The 15,829-nt window shown below is 47.6% G+C and overlaps 1 protein-coding gene across 5 annotated transcripts in view; it reads right to left on the bottom strand.

The window, feature by feature from the left end:
• The window catches only part of LOC115200404 (protein patched homolog 1), a 148,044-nt gene that overhangs the window by 52,624 nt on the left and 79,591 nt on the right, over positions 1 to 15,829 (bottom strand). For all 5 annotated transcript variants that reach the window (XM_029763456.1, XM_029763457.1, XM_029763458.1 and 2 more), the window contains exons 13-15: positions 11,311 to 11,429; positions 8,575 to 9,229; positions 7,668 to 7,977 (exon numbers count right to left, since the gene is read on the bottom strand). In XM_029763456.1, coding sequence (XP_029619316.1) covers positions 7,668 to 7,977; positions 8,575 to 9,229; positions 11,311 to 11,429 — 1,084 coding nt within the window. The remainder of the gene's footprint in view (positions 1 to 7,667; positions 7,978 to 8,574; positions 9,230 to 11,310; positions 11,430 to 15,829) is intronic.

The raw sequence follows: 15,829 nt of genomic DNA, 5'->3' as shown, positions 1-15,829 counted from the left end.
GACAGAAGATCCCACCACCAAAGGACCAAGCAGCGTGGGCCGATTGACTGGACATGGGAGGACATCCTGGATGGCAAAGGATCCTGGATATGGGAGGAGATCCAGGCCGGAAGGGATCGCTCCCATGGGAACAGGTGGAAGCATCGAGGGAGGTACAGTGACGAGATCAACAGGCAAGGCAACAACGGAGGCCCGAGAGGCAGCGGCAAAAAAGTTTTTTTGGGGGGCACACGGGTAGAATGGCTAAGGCGGTTTTGAGACCTGAGCCAACTCCCCGTGCTTACCTTGGGAAGCGAGTGACCGAGCAAGCGCCGTGTTATGCGGTGATGCACACTGTGTCACCAGTGCGCAGCCCGGTGCGCTCGGTGCAAGCTCCTCACCATTGCCATGCTAGAGTTGGCCGTCAGCCAGGAAGAAGTGCGCCGGCTCAGCGTATCTGGTCTCCAGTGCGTCTCTACGGCCCAGGTTATCCTGCGCCTGCTCCACGCACGGTACCCCCCGTTCACCAGCGCAGCACAGTTCGTTCTGTACCAGCGCCCCGCCCTTGCTGGGCTACACTGACCATCCAGCCAGGACGGGGTGTGCCAGCCCTGAGCTCCAGACCTCCAGTGCGCCTCCACGGCCCAGTGTGCCCTGTGCCTGCTCTGCGCACCCAGTCTCCTGTGCGTCTCCCCAGTCCGTTGAGACCGGTTCCAGCTCCACGTAGGAAGCCTCCAGTGATGATCAATGGTCCGAAGCCTCCAGTGATAATCCATGGCACGAAGCCTCCAGTGATGATCCATGGCCCGGAGCCTGTAGTGATAATCAATGGCATGAAGCCTCCAGTGAGGATCCATGGTCCGGGGCCTGTAGGGATGATCCATGGCACGAAGCCTCCAGTGATGATCCATGGCCCGGAGCCTGTAGGGATGATCCATGGCATGAAGCCTCCAGTGATAATCCATGGCCCGGAGCCTCCAGTGATGATCCATGGCACGAAGCCTGCAGCGACGGTCCCCGGTCCGGAACCTACAAGAGACGCTCTCCAGTCCGGAGCCTCCAGCGACGCTCCCCAGTCCGGAGCCTCCAGCGACGCTCCCCAGTCCGGAGCCTCCAGCGACGCTCCCCAGTCCGGAGCCTCCAGCGACGCTCCCCAGTCCGGAGCCTCCAGCGACGGTCCGCAGCCCCGAATCTTCAGCGACGGTCCGCAGCCCCGAGTCTTAAGCGACGGTCCGCAGCCCCGAGTCTTAAGCGACGGTCCGCAGCCCCGAGTCTTTAGCGACGGTCCGCAGCCCCGAGTCTTAAGCGACGGTCCGCAGCCCCGAGTCTTAAGCGACGGTCCGCAGCCCCGAGTCTTGAGCGACGGTCCGCAGCCCCGAGTCTTAAGCGACGGTCCGCAGCCCCGAGTCTTCAGCGACGGTCCACAGCCCAGAGTCTTCAGCGACGGTCAGCAGCCCAGAGTCTTCAGCGACGATCAGCAGACCCGAGTCTTCAGCGGCGGTCTGCAGCCCAGAGTCTTCAGCGGCGGTCTGCAGCCCAGAGTCTTCAGCGGAGGTCGGCAGTTCAGAGCCTCCGGCGATGACCCACGGTCTGGTTCCTCCGGTGTCACAGAAGTGGGGGGATCAGCGGGCGGTGTGGGGGACACGCCCAGAACGGTCTACTATGACAAGGATGGTGGTGTTACCAGAGGATTCAGGAAGGTCTGTGATGAAGTCAACAGCTACGTGGGACAAGGGTCTGTGAGGGATTGGCAAAGGTTGAAGCTTCCCAGAAAGGAGATGACGAGGGCTTTTGGTTTGGGTGCAGACTGGACAGGAGAGTACGTAATCCCTTACGTCGGATGCCAGTGAGGACCACCAGAACTTCAGGGCTAGTAGTTTGGTGGTTCGTGTAATGCCCGGATGTCCTGACCCCAAGGACGTGTGACACCATTGCATCAGTTGGGATCTAACAGCTGCTGGTACGTAACTCTTCCCTTGACTGGAACGAACTACAAAAATCTCTAAAACGGGAAACACTTATCTCCCTCACTAGCTTTAAGCACCAGGTGTGAGAGCAGCTCACAGATTACTGCACCTGTACATAGCCCATCTATAATTTAGCCCAAACAACTACCTCTTCCCCTACTGTATTTATTTATTTATTTAGCTCCTTTGCACCCCATTATTTCTACTTTCTTCCACTGCAAATCTACCATTCCAGTGTTTTACTTGCTATATTGTATTTACCTCGCCACCATGGTCTTTTTTAACTTTACCTCCCTTATCTCACCTCATTTGCTCACTTTGTATATAGACTTATTTTTCTACTATATTATAGACTGTATGTTTGTTTTACTCCATGTGTAACTCTGTGTTGATGCATGTGTCAAACTGCTTTGCTTTGTCTTGGCCAGGTCGCAATTGTAAATGAGAACTTGTTCTCAACTTGCCTACCTGGTTAAATAAAGGTGAAATAAAATAAAAAATAAAATATCGGTGAACATATCGGAATATTATCTAAAAATGCCAACATCGTAATCGGCCGATGTCTAGTTTAGCAGCAATGTTAAAAACCTATGTCAAAAAACTGTGCATACCTATATAACGTACAGTGCCTTGCAAAAGTATTCATCCCACAGAGCACCATTAAATCCATTATAAAAAAATGGAAAGAATATGGCACCACAACAAACCTGCCAAAAGATGGCTGAGCACCAAATCTCACGGACCAGGCAAGGAGGGCATTCATTAGAAAGGCAACAAAGGTAACCCTGAAGGAGCTGCAAAGCTCCACAGCGGAGATTGGAGTATTCGTCCATGGGACCACTTTAAGCTATACGCTCCACAGAGCTGTGCTTTACGCAACAGTGCGCAGGAAAAAAGCCATTGCTTAAAGAAAAACATAAGCAAGCACGTTTGGTGTTCGCCAAAGGCATGTGGGAGACTCCCCAAACATATGGAAGAAGGTACTCTGGTCAGATGAGACTAAAATTAAGCTTTTTGGCCATTAAGGAAAATGCTTTCTCTGGCGCAAACCCAACATCTCCCATCACCCCCAGAACATTATCCCCACAGTAAAGCATGGTGGTGGCAGCATCATGCCGTGGGGATGTTTTTAATCGGCAGGGACTGGGAAACTGGTCAGATTTGAAGGAATGATGAATGGCGCTAAATACAGGGAAATTCTTAAGGGAAACCTGTTTCAGTCTTCAAGAGATTTGAGACTGGGACAGAGGTTCACCTTCCAGCAGGACAATGACCCTAAGCATACTGCTAAAGCAACACTGGAGTGGTTTAAGGGGGAGTGGTTTAAGGGGAAACACTTAAATGCCTTGGAATGGCCTAGTCAAAGCCCAGACCTCAATTGAGAATCTGTGGTACGACTTAAAGATTGCTGTACACCAGCGGAACCCACCCAACTTGAAGGAGCTGGAGCAGTTTTGCCTTGAAAAATGGGCAGAAATCCCAGTGGCTAGATGTGCCAAGCTTATAGAGACATACCCCAAGAGACTTGCAGCTGTAATTGCTGCAAAAGGTGGCTCGACAAAGTATTGACTTTGGGGGGTGAATAGTTATGCACTCTCACATTTTCGTCTTATTTCTTATTTTTTTATTATTTTACCTTTATATAACTAGGCAAGTCAGTTAAGAACAAATTCTTATTTACAATGACCGCCTAGGAACAGTGGGTTAACTGCATTGTTCAGGGGCAGAACGACAAATTTTTACCTTGTCAGCTCGGGGATTCGATCTAGCAACCTTTCGGTTACTGGCCCAACACTCTAAACACTAGGCTACCTGCCGCCCCACCGCTCCATTTGTTTCACAATAAAAAATATTTTGCATCTCCAAAGTGGTAGGCATGTTTTGTAATTAAAATAATACAAAACCCCCCAAAATATATTTTAATTCCAGGTTGTAAGGCAACAAAATAAGAAAATTGCCAAGGGGGTGAATACTTTCGTAAGCCACTGTAGGTACATGACGTAATGATGCCACATAAAATTTTGCGCTACATGTGCAACATAGCATTCCTAACCTAGCCCACACAATGTCTGCTGTGTGGATCGAGCAGTCAACAAGTCGAGCAGTCGTTTGAAAGAGTAAAAACATTTCAGCGAGACAACTCAAAGGCGAAATCCATTAAAGCCAAGATAATGGTCGAGCACCGGTACACACTACCAAGTGCGGTATTTTTCAGATGTTGCCCTACCGGAGTTAAACAATAATAGCGTCACTGCTATTAGCTTCACGACATACATACTATGGAACGCTGTTTGGGTCTTTGCATGTCAACAACGATACAGTAGCACTGTCAAAAGATTTACAAAAAAGTCTGCAAACAAGCAAACACTGACCACAAACGATGTGTTTACAATGCCACGTTGGTAATAAAGCATTATTTGTTCGACCGCAACTTCTGGGGTAGCTAGCTAGCTTTAGCTTGGTACCTAGCTAGCACCAATACAACCAGCCTGAAAACAATGACCAGTAGAAACTGCAGTCATTTCCACTATTCTTAGCAATGATTTAGGAATCCTTGTGAGTAAGTATTAGCTAGGTTTCCGCTTGTTGTTCGCCTATTGAATTTGAACTTCAGTTCATGAAAATAAATAGCTAGCCAGCTACTTAACCCTGTTTCCCACAGCTAACGTTATAAGCAGCCAGCTAGCTTCATCTGGCTAGTGAGGCTCGACCTGACCGGGTTATGTGTTGTAAAGCTAGCCACAAGGATTAGGCACAATAGTGGAATTTGAGGTTTTCCTTCAAAATAAAAGTACCTCTTTGAAAGAGATGCAGAAAGTTACAATTGGTGGAACCATGCAATATTTAGACTAGATAATGTTAAACAAGGTTGGAATGTGGAGCAATGAAATGTAGCAATAAATCTATTCGGTGACACCCACAGAACAAAACTGTGAAGAGTTTACGCAAATATTAGCGTTGTAGCTCTTATCACGGGACTGTGACTGTGTGAAATCACCTCCCCAGTAAGCCTATTGTGTGTATTGACATTCATATTGCACTGTACAGCTTTACCTAAGGATTGGGGATCGATGAAATGGGGTAACAGTCTACTCAATACCCAATATATTTTTTCCCCAACGTCCTCCTCAGAGTTATCAGACTCCAAAACATCTAAGCAGTATTGTTTTTCCTCTGGAATAGTGTTCAATACACATATGTTGACAATAAATGTAGCTCAACTCAAAGTTGTTTCAGAGTCCAGCAATATGAACTACGATGCTAATGTTCTCTTGGTGACACTGAGTAGACTGATACCCCATGTCATTGATCCACAATCCATAGGTAAGGCTGTACAGTGAAATAAGTATGCCCCCAATGCAATTCTAAAGTAAAATACATTCAGAGTGATGTCAACAGATTTTTGTCAAATAACAAATTATTGTCTTTGTTGATTTTAAATAACAACATCGTTTAGCATGATCTATTCAATTATGGCATAACATACTTTTATTTTGAAGGCTAACCGCAAAGTCCACTATGGTGGCTAATCCTTATTGTGGCTAGCTTCACATAGATGGGTCCGACCAGCCTTAATCAAATAAGAACTGTCTTATAAATTAGGGTTATTTTAGATGATGACACCTAGCTATATAGTTAGCTATCTAACGATAGCTACTGAAACAGATTATGTCGTTTTGCTATGTTTTTGAGGAAGAACATTGTTTGCATCCATGAGCTAGCTAGCTTTTTTTATGACCAGCACTGTAGTTGCGCAAGACAACTTTACCAGCATCATAGCATACGTATCGATGAATCGTTGTCATATATGAAATACGAGTGATAGTGTAATCAATGTATAAGAACTACGTAAAAAATTTATGAACGCGTTAAATTATTACGTAACGTGCAGTCATATTCTGGTCCTGATTGGTCAACAAGCTTATTTGACATTTCAAATAGTGTTATTTCACGTGTATCTTTTTTGACATGCAAAGACCCAAACGGCGTTCCATAGAAATCCTGGTTGAGAATGAAACGACTGAACAAATGAACAATGAAACAGCACAGCAAGTAAGTGAAAGAAATAGGCTTTGATTATGTTTTACTGGTAATGGGGACATACGTAAATGCCAACAAAATAACTTTTTGGTCACTGTGTGGGTGTGTGTTTGTGTGTGTGTGTGTAACCTTTATTTAACTAGGCAAGTCAGTTCAGAACAAATTCTTATTACAATGACGGCCTGGACAACGCTGGGACAATTGTGTGCCGCCCGACAGGACACCCAATCATCGCCGGATGTGATACAGCCTGGATTCGAACCAGGGACTGTAGTGACGCCTCTTGCACTGAGAGGCAGTGCCTTAGACCCCTGCGTCCATGTCTGTGTGTTAACTATTTAACTGTACTAGAATGCTGAAAAGGCCAAAAAAAATAAAAAATCGGTTATCAGTATCGGGGTTTTTTGGCAAGGAAAATATCGGACATCGGCCAAAAATGTCATATCGGTACATCACTTGTTTTAATCCTATCCCAAACCTTTACCCTTACCTTAACCATTCAGAATGAGTACCTACATTTAACCCTATCACAAACCTTTACCCTTACCTTAACCATTCAGAATGAGTACCCACATTTAACCCTATCACAAACCTAATATCGGATATCGGCCAAAAATGTCATATCGGTACATCACTTGTTTTAACCCTATACCAAACCTTTACCCTTTCCTTAACCATTCAGAATGAATACCTACATTTAACCCTATCACAAACATTTACCCTTACCTTAACCATTCAGAATGAGTACCATTTTCAGAATGAGTACATTTAACCCTCGTTTGACGTTTGGAGAAATGGAACAATACAGAGCATCAGGAGAAACAAAAACACTTTGAAATTTGGCGTTTGGAGAACGTGGATGAACGTCTAATTCTGCAGTAAGCAACAACACCAGCAGCAGGTCTCTCTCTGTCTTTCTCTCTGTGTATGGCTGTGGGTTGTTTGCATGCTTGTGTCTGCTTGATCTGGAATCTCAGCACAAAGTGTTGAAAGTGTGTGTTCCACAGTTTATTAGTCAATGTGTCTCAGTTTCAGCCCTACACACACAGAGGGATAATGATTGTATAATTACACACATTCTACCCCGCACTACACTATGAGACTTCACCAAATGCCTTGTTGAAAGACGTTGGGACACACTGTGCTACTTAGTGCTTTGTATAAGAGCAGGACAAAACACTGTATCAAACTGACATGCTTTTTTTCTTTCAAGTAGAACTAGCTGAGAATATCTCTCTACCTCTTAATTTCTCTCCTTCATGCTCTCTTGCTCCACTTCATTCTCTCTCTCCTCCTGGCCTCCCCCTCTTCCCCTGTCTGCTCCACCTGGCCAGTAGCTTGTTTCTGGGACAGAAAGGTCTAAGATCTCCCCCTGCTCGCTGTCTGGGTCCAATTTGTCCAGCCATCTCTCACCGAGCAATATTAAACACAGCTCTCTGTAACTCACCCACTCTGCAGCTCCCGCCCAGCCACACACACGCACACACAAATGCACGTGCAGACACAGATAAATATACACACGTACATGTACAAGCACTTCAACCCTCACTAGTGTCGTGTACTTGTCTACACAGAGCCACAGCTAATGAGGACTGCTGTCAAATATGACAACAACAAAGTGTGTGTGTGAAAGCCTGTATATTTCTAAGTACTATATATGTATCGCCCCGCCTGGCTCACCTTGCAGCCAGTCCCTGAAGTAGTGGAGCCACATGCGTGGTAGCTGTCCGTCGTCCTCTCTCAGTACATAGCGGACAGTGTTGAAGCTGTGGTGCAGCTGGTAGAGCAGGGGCTGGGCCTGGGAGTACTCCGCTCGCTGGGTCACCACGTACATGTTGTAGAAAGAGAAGAACTTGAACTGGGCCCCGATGAAGTCGTACTCGCTGGTCTCCCTGGGAACGATGTCGGTCAGCTCCAGCCCGTCCCGTACCCGTGTGGTCCCGTACAGACTGACCACCAGCAGGGCCAGGAACAACAGGATGACCACTACCTGTAGTGAGGGATGGAAGGGAGGAGGGAGCGAGGGGGGAGAGAGGGAAGGGGTGATTGAGGGAGATAATTGCACTACACCAAACATGGCTGGTCCTTTACAGACTGATGCCCAGCAACCACAGAAACATCCAATGTGAACTGGAGATGAGTGTTAAGTGCAAAAGTTGTGCACTATATAGGGAATAGGGTGCCATTTTAGACGCAGTCACACCAGGAAGCTACCACTATCAGGACTTGTTTTACTATCCAAGTTAGTAACCCATCTCAACACTCCAGCAAGACTAATGTAGTGTCTGACTACAGACTGAGTCAGTCAGGTCAGGAGGTCAGGTTAAGGGCCCACCCAGGAGAGAAGAGAGAAGTGTTTTTAGTCAGATACTGACCACAGACTGAAAGCCTGGTCTGATCTAGCCTTGCTCTAAGAGATATGATTAATAGAACGTACTGGAACGTACTGGAACAGAGCTAGCTCTTTGGTTAGCTAGCTCTGTGGTTAGCTAGCTCTGTGGTTAGCTAGCTCTGACTCAGCAGGCTGGGAGAGTTAGCCACTGCTAGTGAGGAACACGTACACACACAGGGAGACAGACAGACTGACCTTGGTGGTGGGCTGCAGTAGGAAGGGGGCGTAGTGCTTCTCGGCAAAGGAGGCCAAGGTCCACCGGGAGTGCAGCCCCAGAGAGGCCCCTCCAAACTGGGACAGCAGGTCCCTGGTGGAGCTGGCACTCTCCCCCGACACACACACCCCCTCCCCCGCTTGGGGGGAAACAGTGGGGACGCCAGAGGACGACTGGGGAGGAGAAAGGACCGAGCCTGAACCACGGCTACCGTTGTTGTTGTTGAGGTTGACGTGACCACTGCTACTCCCACTCTGGCTGAGATGGTTGCTGTGGTGGTTGTTGTTTCCGTGACTGGCGTGACTAGCGTGACTAGCATGACTGGTGTTGGGGTTGTTGGCGGGGCCGGTGGCGACAGGCGTCGGTGTGAAGGGTTGTACGGAGATCTGGGATCTGGGTTCGGCCGTAGTGTAAAAGGCCTGAGTCCTGGGGTCGTACTCTGTCCTCAGCTGGACAGTAGACTGCATGGTGATCTGAGTCTGCTGGGAGAAACCATGGCCGCTGTAGGACGGGGGTGAGCTGCAGTATGTGGGAGGGGTGGTGTGGTAGGAGGGGCGAGGGGGGCTGTAGCGACTGCTGTCCGCTCCGTCCACGTGGACCTGGGGCTCGATCTGGATCACCCTGTTAGCGCAAGGGCTGGAGGGACACAGACAGAGAGACAGACCATTAGCACTGGGGCTGGAGTCAAACAGACAGACAGACAGACAGACAGACAGACAGACAGACAGACAGACAGACAGACAGACAGACAGACAGACAGACAGACAGACAGACAGACAGTTAGCACTGGAGCTGAAGACAGACAGACAGACAGACAGACAGACAGACAGACAGACAGACAGACAGACAGACAGACAGATAGACAGACAGACAGAAAGACAGTTAGCACTGGGGCTGAAGACAAACAGACATACAGACAGACAGATAGACAGACAGACAGAAAGACAGTTAGCACTGGGGCTGAAGACAGACAGTCAGACATACAGAGAGACAGATAGACAGACAGAAAGACAGTTATCCCTGGTGCTGGAGACAAACAGAAAGACAGAAAAACAGTTAGCACTGGGGCTGGAAACAAACAGAAAGACAGACAGATAATTAGCACTGGGGCTGGAAACAAACAGAAAGACAGACAGACAGTTAGCACTGGTGCTGGAAACAAACAGAAAGACAGACAGACAGACAGATAGTTAGCACTGGAGCTGGAGACAAACAGACAGTCAGACAGCCAGACAGACAAACACAGTTAGCACTGGAGCTGGAGATGTTTGCCTCTGTGAGTGTATTTAACATGTGCCTCTGTGAGTGTATTTAACATGTGCCTCTGTGAGTGTATTTAACATGTGCCTCTGTGAGTGTATTTAACATGTGCCTCTGTGAGTGTATTTAACGTGTGCCTCTGTGAGTGTATTTAACATGTGCCTCTGTGAGTGTATTTAACATGTGCCTCTGAGTGTATTAACATGTGCCTCTGTGAGTGTATTTAACATGTGCCTCTGTGAGTGTATTTAACATGTGCCTCTGTGAGTGTATTTAACATGTGCCTCTGTGAGTGTATTTAACGTGTGCCTCTGTGAGTGTATTTAACGTGTGCCTCTGTGAGTGTATTTAACATGTGCCTCTGTGAGTGTATTTAACGTGTGCCTCTGTGAGTGTATTTAACATGTGCCTCTGTGAGTGTATTTAACGTGTGCCTCTGTGAGTGTATTTAACATGTGCCTCTGTGAGTGTATTTCACATGTGCCTCTGTGAGTGTATTTAACATGTGCCTCTGTGAGTGTATTTAACATGTGCCTCTGTGAGTGTATTTAACATGTGCCTCTGTGAGTGTATTTAACATGTGCCTCTGTGAGTGTATTTAACATGTGCCTCTGTGAGTGTATTTAACATGTGCCTCTGTGAGTGTATTTAACGTGTGCCTCTGTGAGTGTATTTAACGTGTGCCTCTGTGAGTGTATTTAACATTTGCCTCTGTGAGTGTATTTAACGTGTGCCTCTGTGAGTGTATTTAACGTGTGCCTCTGTGAGTGTATTTAACATGTGCCTCTGTGAGTGTATTTAACATGTGCCTCTGTGAGTGTATTTAACATGTGCCTCTGTGAGTGTATTTAACATGTTCCTCTGTGAGTGTATTTAACATGTGCCTCTGTGAGTGTATTTAACATGTGCCTCTGTGAGTGTATTTAACATGTGCCTCTGTGAGTGTATTTAACGTGTGCCTCTGTGAGTGTTTAGCAGCTGAACACGCACAGGCAAGCAGGCAGACAGGCAGACAGACACGTAGACAGGCAGGAAGTCAGTCAGGCAGACAGACAGGCTGACAGACCGGCAGGTGATGTTTAATAAAGAGAGAGAAGGATAAACAGACAGCCAGACAGAAAAGCCGACAGAAAGAAAACTCTGAACTGTAATTAAATGATCAGTGAGGGGGATTTGAGGTAGAGAGAGACACTCAGCTGTAATCACATGGAAAAATACAACACACAAGGTGGGGAGGGATATAGAGGGCTTGATTCAGTCCATATCGCTGACGTTCAGCGCTATAGCACGATTGAAATGTAAAGGTCATTTCCGATTGAGCAGACATATGCAGTGTTTACCATGAATCTCCGCTAACGCAGGAAAACTGCCTTTATACTTCTATCATGCTGTAGTGCAGCCCTTCAGCGTTACGGATTGAATCAAGCTCATAGTGTGTGTGTGTTTGTGTGTGTAACCTGTAGAAGCAGCAGAAAATGTCAAAACGCCGGTCCTCTCTGCGATACAGGTCCATACTGAGGATGGCAGGGAAGATGAGCAGCACCATGGCAAAGTTAAACACGACCACCACTGCAGCCTGGTCAGGGAGAACACACACAGGGAACCAGGTGTTAAATATAATCATCAGATTGCCATGACCTATGTAAAGGTGGAAGGGGGTAGTTCATATTGTTCCTAACCCTACCCTTATCACACCGGCCCCTCTAAACACACACACGCACACACACATACCGGCATGCGCACACACACACACACACACACACACACACACACACACACACACACACACACACACACATACCGGCATGCGCACACACACACACACACACACACACACACACACACACACACAAAGTGTACATATTTCATATCATAACACTGAAGTAAGAGATAAAGTGAGTTAACCCACATAAAAAATACTACAGTTTACTATAGAATACTATAGTACTTAGTTTCATAGTATTCTGTAGTTGTTACGGATCCTTCCGGAACTTTCATCACGCACACCTGTCCTCTATTCCCACTGATTAGTACTTGAAATCAAAGTGTGCCCTTTGGTTTCCGTTGTCTGTCGACTATTGTTACAATGTCCGTTGGTGCGTGTGAGAACTTGTGCTGTGTGTTTTGGGATTTCGTGCCCTTGTGTATTGCGCAGATGATTTCGGGTCTCGTCCTGTGTGATAATCATTGTGTGCGTGTGTATTTATTCGAGGTACTCCTCACTCTTTGTTTTAGGTTTCGACCGTGTTTTTGTTACGTGTTTGTTTGGTCTTCATCCCCGTGCCTTTACACAGCACGCCGTAATTTAGGCTTAATAAAAAACCCTATGACACATTCCTGTGTCTGTCTCCTGATCCTTCATGCCAAGGTGACAGTAGCGAACTGTAGTACACTGTAGAATACTATACTCCACACTGCAGTATCCCTCGATCATGTAGTGCTTACTATAGAATGTTGTAGTGTACTGTACAATACTATACTACACACTGTAGTATGCCTCGATCGTGTTTGGTAGTATACTGTAGAATACACTACACACTGTACTACCTTTCAGTCATTAGTTTTTCTCAATCACGTACAAGCATTTTTTTATCTGTGTTGAAACATATCTATAGGAAAACAGCAATGATCAAATGCTCAAATACATTTACAGTACTTCTGATCATTTTGTTTAGTGTTTGATTTAGGCCTATACTATACATTCATATCAGTTGTGTTCCTCCATTGTATTCACCTTTACAAAAGTCCTCAATTGTCATCCTTGAGTAATGTAAAGAAGCCTGAACAGAAAATTACTCAAGTAAAAGTAAAAGTCACCCAGCAAAATACTACTTGTGTCACGTCCTGGCCAGTATAAGGGTTTATTAGTATTGTAGTTTGGTCAGGACGTGGCAGAGGGTATTTGTTTTATGTGGTTCAGGGTGGTGTGTTTGTTTAAAGGGTGTTTCATTTAGTATTTCCGGGGTTTTGGTTTATGGTCTAGGTTTATGTATGTCTATGTGGAATCTAGTGAGTGTATGTCTATGGGTGATTAATTGGGGTTGGGATTCTCAATTGAAGGCAGGTGTTTTCTCTTTGCCTTTGATTGAGAGTCCCATATATTGGGGTGTGTTTGTGATTCGTGGGTGATTGTTCTGTGTTGAGCCTTAGGCTTTGCCAGACTGTTTTGTTGTTCGTGGTTTCGTTTTTTTTGTTATTTTGTATGTTCATTTTGGAAGTTTAATAAATGTTCAAAATGAACAATCGCATGCCTGCTGCGTTTTGGTCCTCCTTCACCGACGACAACCGTGACAGAATCACCCACCAAAATTGGACCAAGCAGCAGAGGAAGGAGCAGAGGGACTTCGAGTTGGACTGGCGGGAGAAGTGGACTTGGGAGGAAGTTCTGGACGGGGCCGGACCTTGGCACCAGGCTGGGGAGTATCGCCGCCCGCAGTGGGAAATTGAGGCAGCCAAGGCAGAGAGGCGGTGGTACGAGGCCATGGACGCGCTGAGGGAGAAGCACAAGAGGCACCCCCAAGATTTTTTTTTGGGGGGGGCACATGGGTAGTTTGGCTAGGCGTAAGAAGAGCCGGAAGCCAGCTACCCGTGGTTATATGGAGGAGCGTATGGGGTGGAGAGCGCTATGTTTCGCTGAGGAGCGCACTATCTCACCCATACGCACGGACAGTCCGGTGCGATTTATTCCAGCCCCTCGCAGGTGCCGTGCTAGAGCGGGCATCCAACCTGGTAGGAGGATGCCTGCGCAGCGAATCTGGTCGCCGGTACGCCTCCGAGGACCAGGCTACCCAACTCCCGCTCTACGCACGGCTACCATCAGGCCCCTGCACAGCCCAGTCTGCCCTGTACGAGCACCCCGCTCGTACAGGGCTACTAGTTCCATCCAGCCAAGGCGGGTTGTGCAGGAGGTAAGATTTAGACCGGCTGTGCGCCTCCATAGCCCTGGGTTTCCAGCTCCTGTCTCTCGTGCGGACCCGGAAGTGCGTCAACCCAGTCCGACTCGTCCTGTTCCCGCTCCCCGCACTAGCCTTCAAGTGCGTAAACCCAGCCCCGCCAGTCAACAGTCGTCGGAGCTGCCCGCCAGTCAACAGTCGTCGGAGCTGCCCGCCAGTCAACAGTCGTCGGAGCTGCCCGCCAGTCAACAGTCGTCGGAGCTGCCCGCCAGTCAACAGTCGTCGGAGCTGCCCGCCAGTCAACAGTCGTCGGAGCTGCCCGCCAGTCAACAGTCGTCGGAGCTGTCCGCCAGTCAACAGTCGTCGGAGCTGTCCGCCAGTCAACAGTCGTCGGAGCTGCCCGCCAGTCAACAGTCGTCGGAGTGGCCAGACTGCGCTGAACTGCCGGAGTGGCCAGACTGCGCTGAACTGCCGGAGTGGCCAGACTGCTCTGAACTGCCGGAGTGGCCAGACTGCTCTGAACCGCCGGAGTGGCCAGACTGCTCTGAACCGCCGGAGTGGCCAGACTGCCCTGAACCGCCGGAGTGGCCAGACTGCGCTGAACCGCCGGAGTGGCCAGACTGCGCTGAACCGCCGGAGTGGCCAGACTGCGCTGAACCGCCGGAGTGGCCAGACTGCGCTGAACCGCCGGAGTGGCCAGACTGCCCTGAACCGCCGGAGTGGCCAGACTGCCCAGACTGTCCCGAGTTGCCAGACTGCCCAGACTGTCCCGAGTTGCCAGACTGGCCAGACTGCCCCGAGCTGCCAGACTGGCCAGACTGCCCCGAGCTGCCAGACTGGCCAGACTGCCCCGAGCTGCCAGACTGGCCAGACTGCCCCGAGCTGCCAGACTGGCCAGACTGCCCGGAACGGCCAGAACCGGAGCCACCTCCTGATATAGGTGGGTTGGGGAGGGGGGTGTAGCACAGTGCCGTCGTTGATGGCAGCCACCCTCCCTTCCCTCCTTTTAGTAGAGGGGAATTTTTGTTTTCTTGTTTGGGGTTGTTGTTTTGGTTTTGTTTTTTGTTTTAAAGGTGCTTCCGGGGTTAGCACCTTTAAGGGGGGGGGGGGGGGGGGTACTGTCACGTCCTGGCCAGTATAAGGGTTTATTAGTAGTGTAGTTTGGTCAGGACGTGGCAGAGGATATTTGTTTTATGTGGTTCAGGGTGGTGTGTTTGTTTAAAGGGTGTTTCATTTAGTATTTCCGGGGTTTTGGTTTATGGTCTAGGTTTATGTATGTCTATGTGGAGTCTAGTGAGTGTATGTCTATGGGTGATTAATTGGGGTTGGGATTCTCAATTGAAGGCAGGTGTTTTCTCTTTGCCTTTGATTGAGAGTCCCATATATTGGGGTGTGTTTGTGATTCGTGGGTGATTGTTCTGTGTTGAGCCTTAGGCTTTGCCAGACTGTTTTGTTGTTTCGTTTTTTTTTTTGTTATTTTGTATGTTCATTTTGGAAGTTTAATAAATGTTCAAAATGAACAATCGCATGCCTGCTGCGTTTTGGTCCTCCTTCACCGACGACAACCGTGACACTTGAGTAAAAGTCTAAAAGTATCTGGTTTTAAATGTACTTAAGTACAGTGGTGGAAAAAATAAGAAATTGTCATACTTCAGTAAAAATAAATGCTATACATCAAATTCCTCGCTATACATCAAATTCCTTGTATTAAGCAAACCAACAAGATTTTCCTGTTTTGTTATTATTTACGTACAACCCAGGGCACACTCCAACACTCAGACATAACTAAGACATTACAAACTCATTATTTGTGTTTTGCGAGTCCACCAGATCAGAGACATTAGGGATGACGTGTTATATTGATAGGTGTGTGAATTGGACCATATTGATGTCCTGCCTGAGCATTCAAAATGTAACAAGTACTTTTGGGTGTCAGGGAAAATGTATGAGGTAAAAACTACATTATTTTCTTTAGAAAAGTAGTGGAAAAAAAAGTTTAAGTTGTGAAAAATATAAATAATAAAGTAAAGTACAGATACTACAAAAAACTCCTTAATGTAACGGCCGTCGAAGGGAGTAGACC

The sequence above is a fragment of the Salmo trutta genome, chromosome 9 (genome assembly GCF_901001165.1).
Source record: "Salmo trutta chromosome 9, fSalTru1.1, whole genome shotgun sequence".
Lineage (NCBI taxonomy): Eukaryota > Metazoa > Chordata > Actinopteri > Salmoniformes > Salmonidae > Salmo > Salmo trutta.
This window is presented reverse-complemented; position numbering and strand designations above follow the sequence as displayed.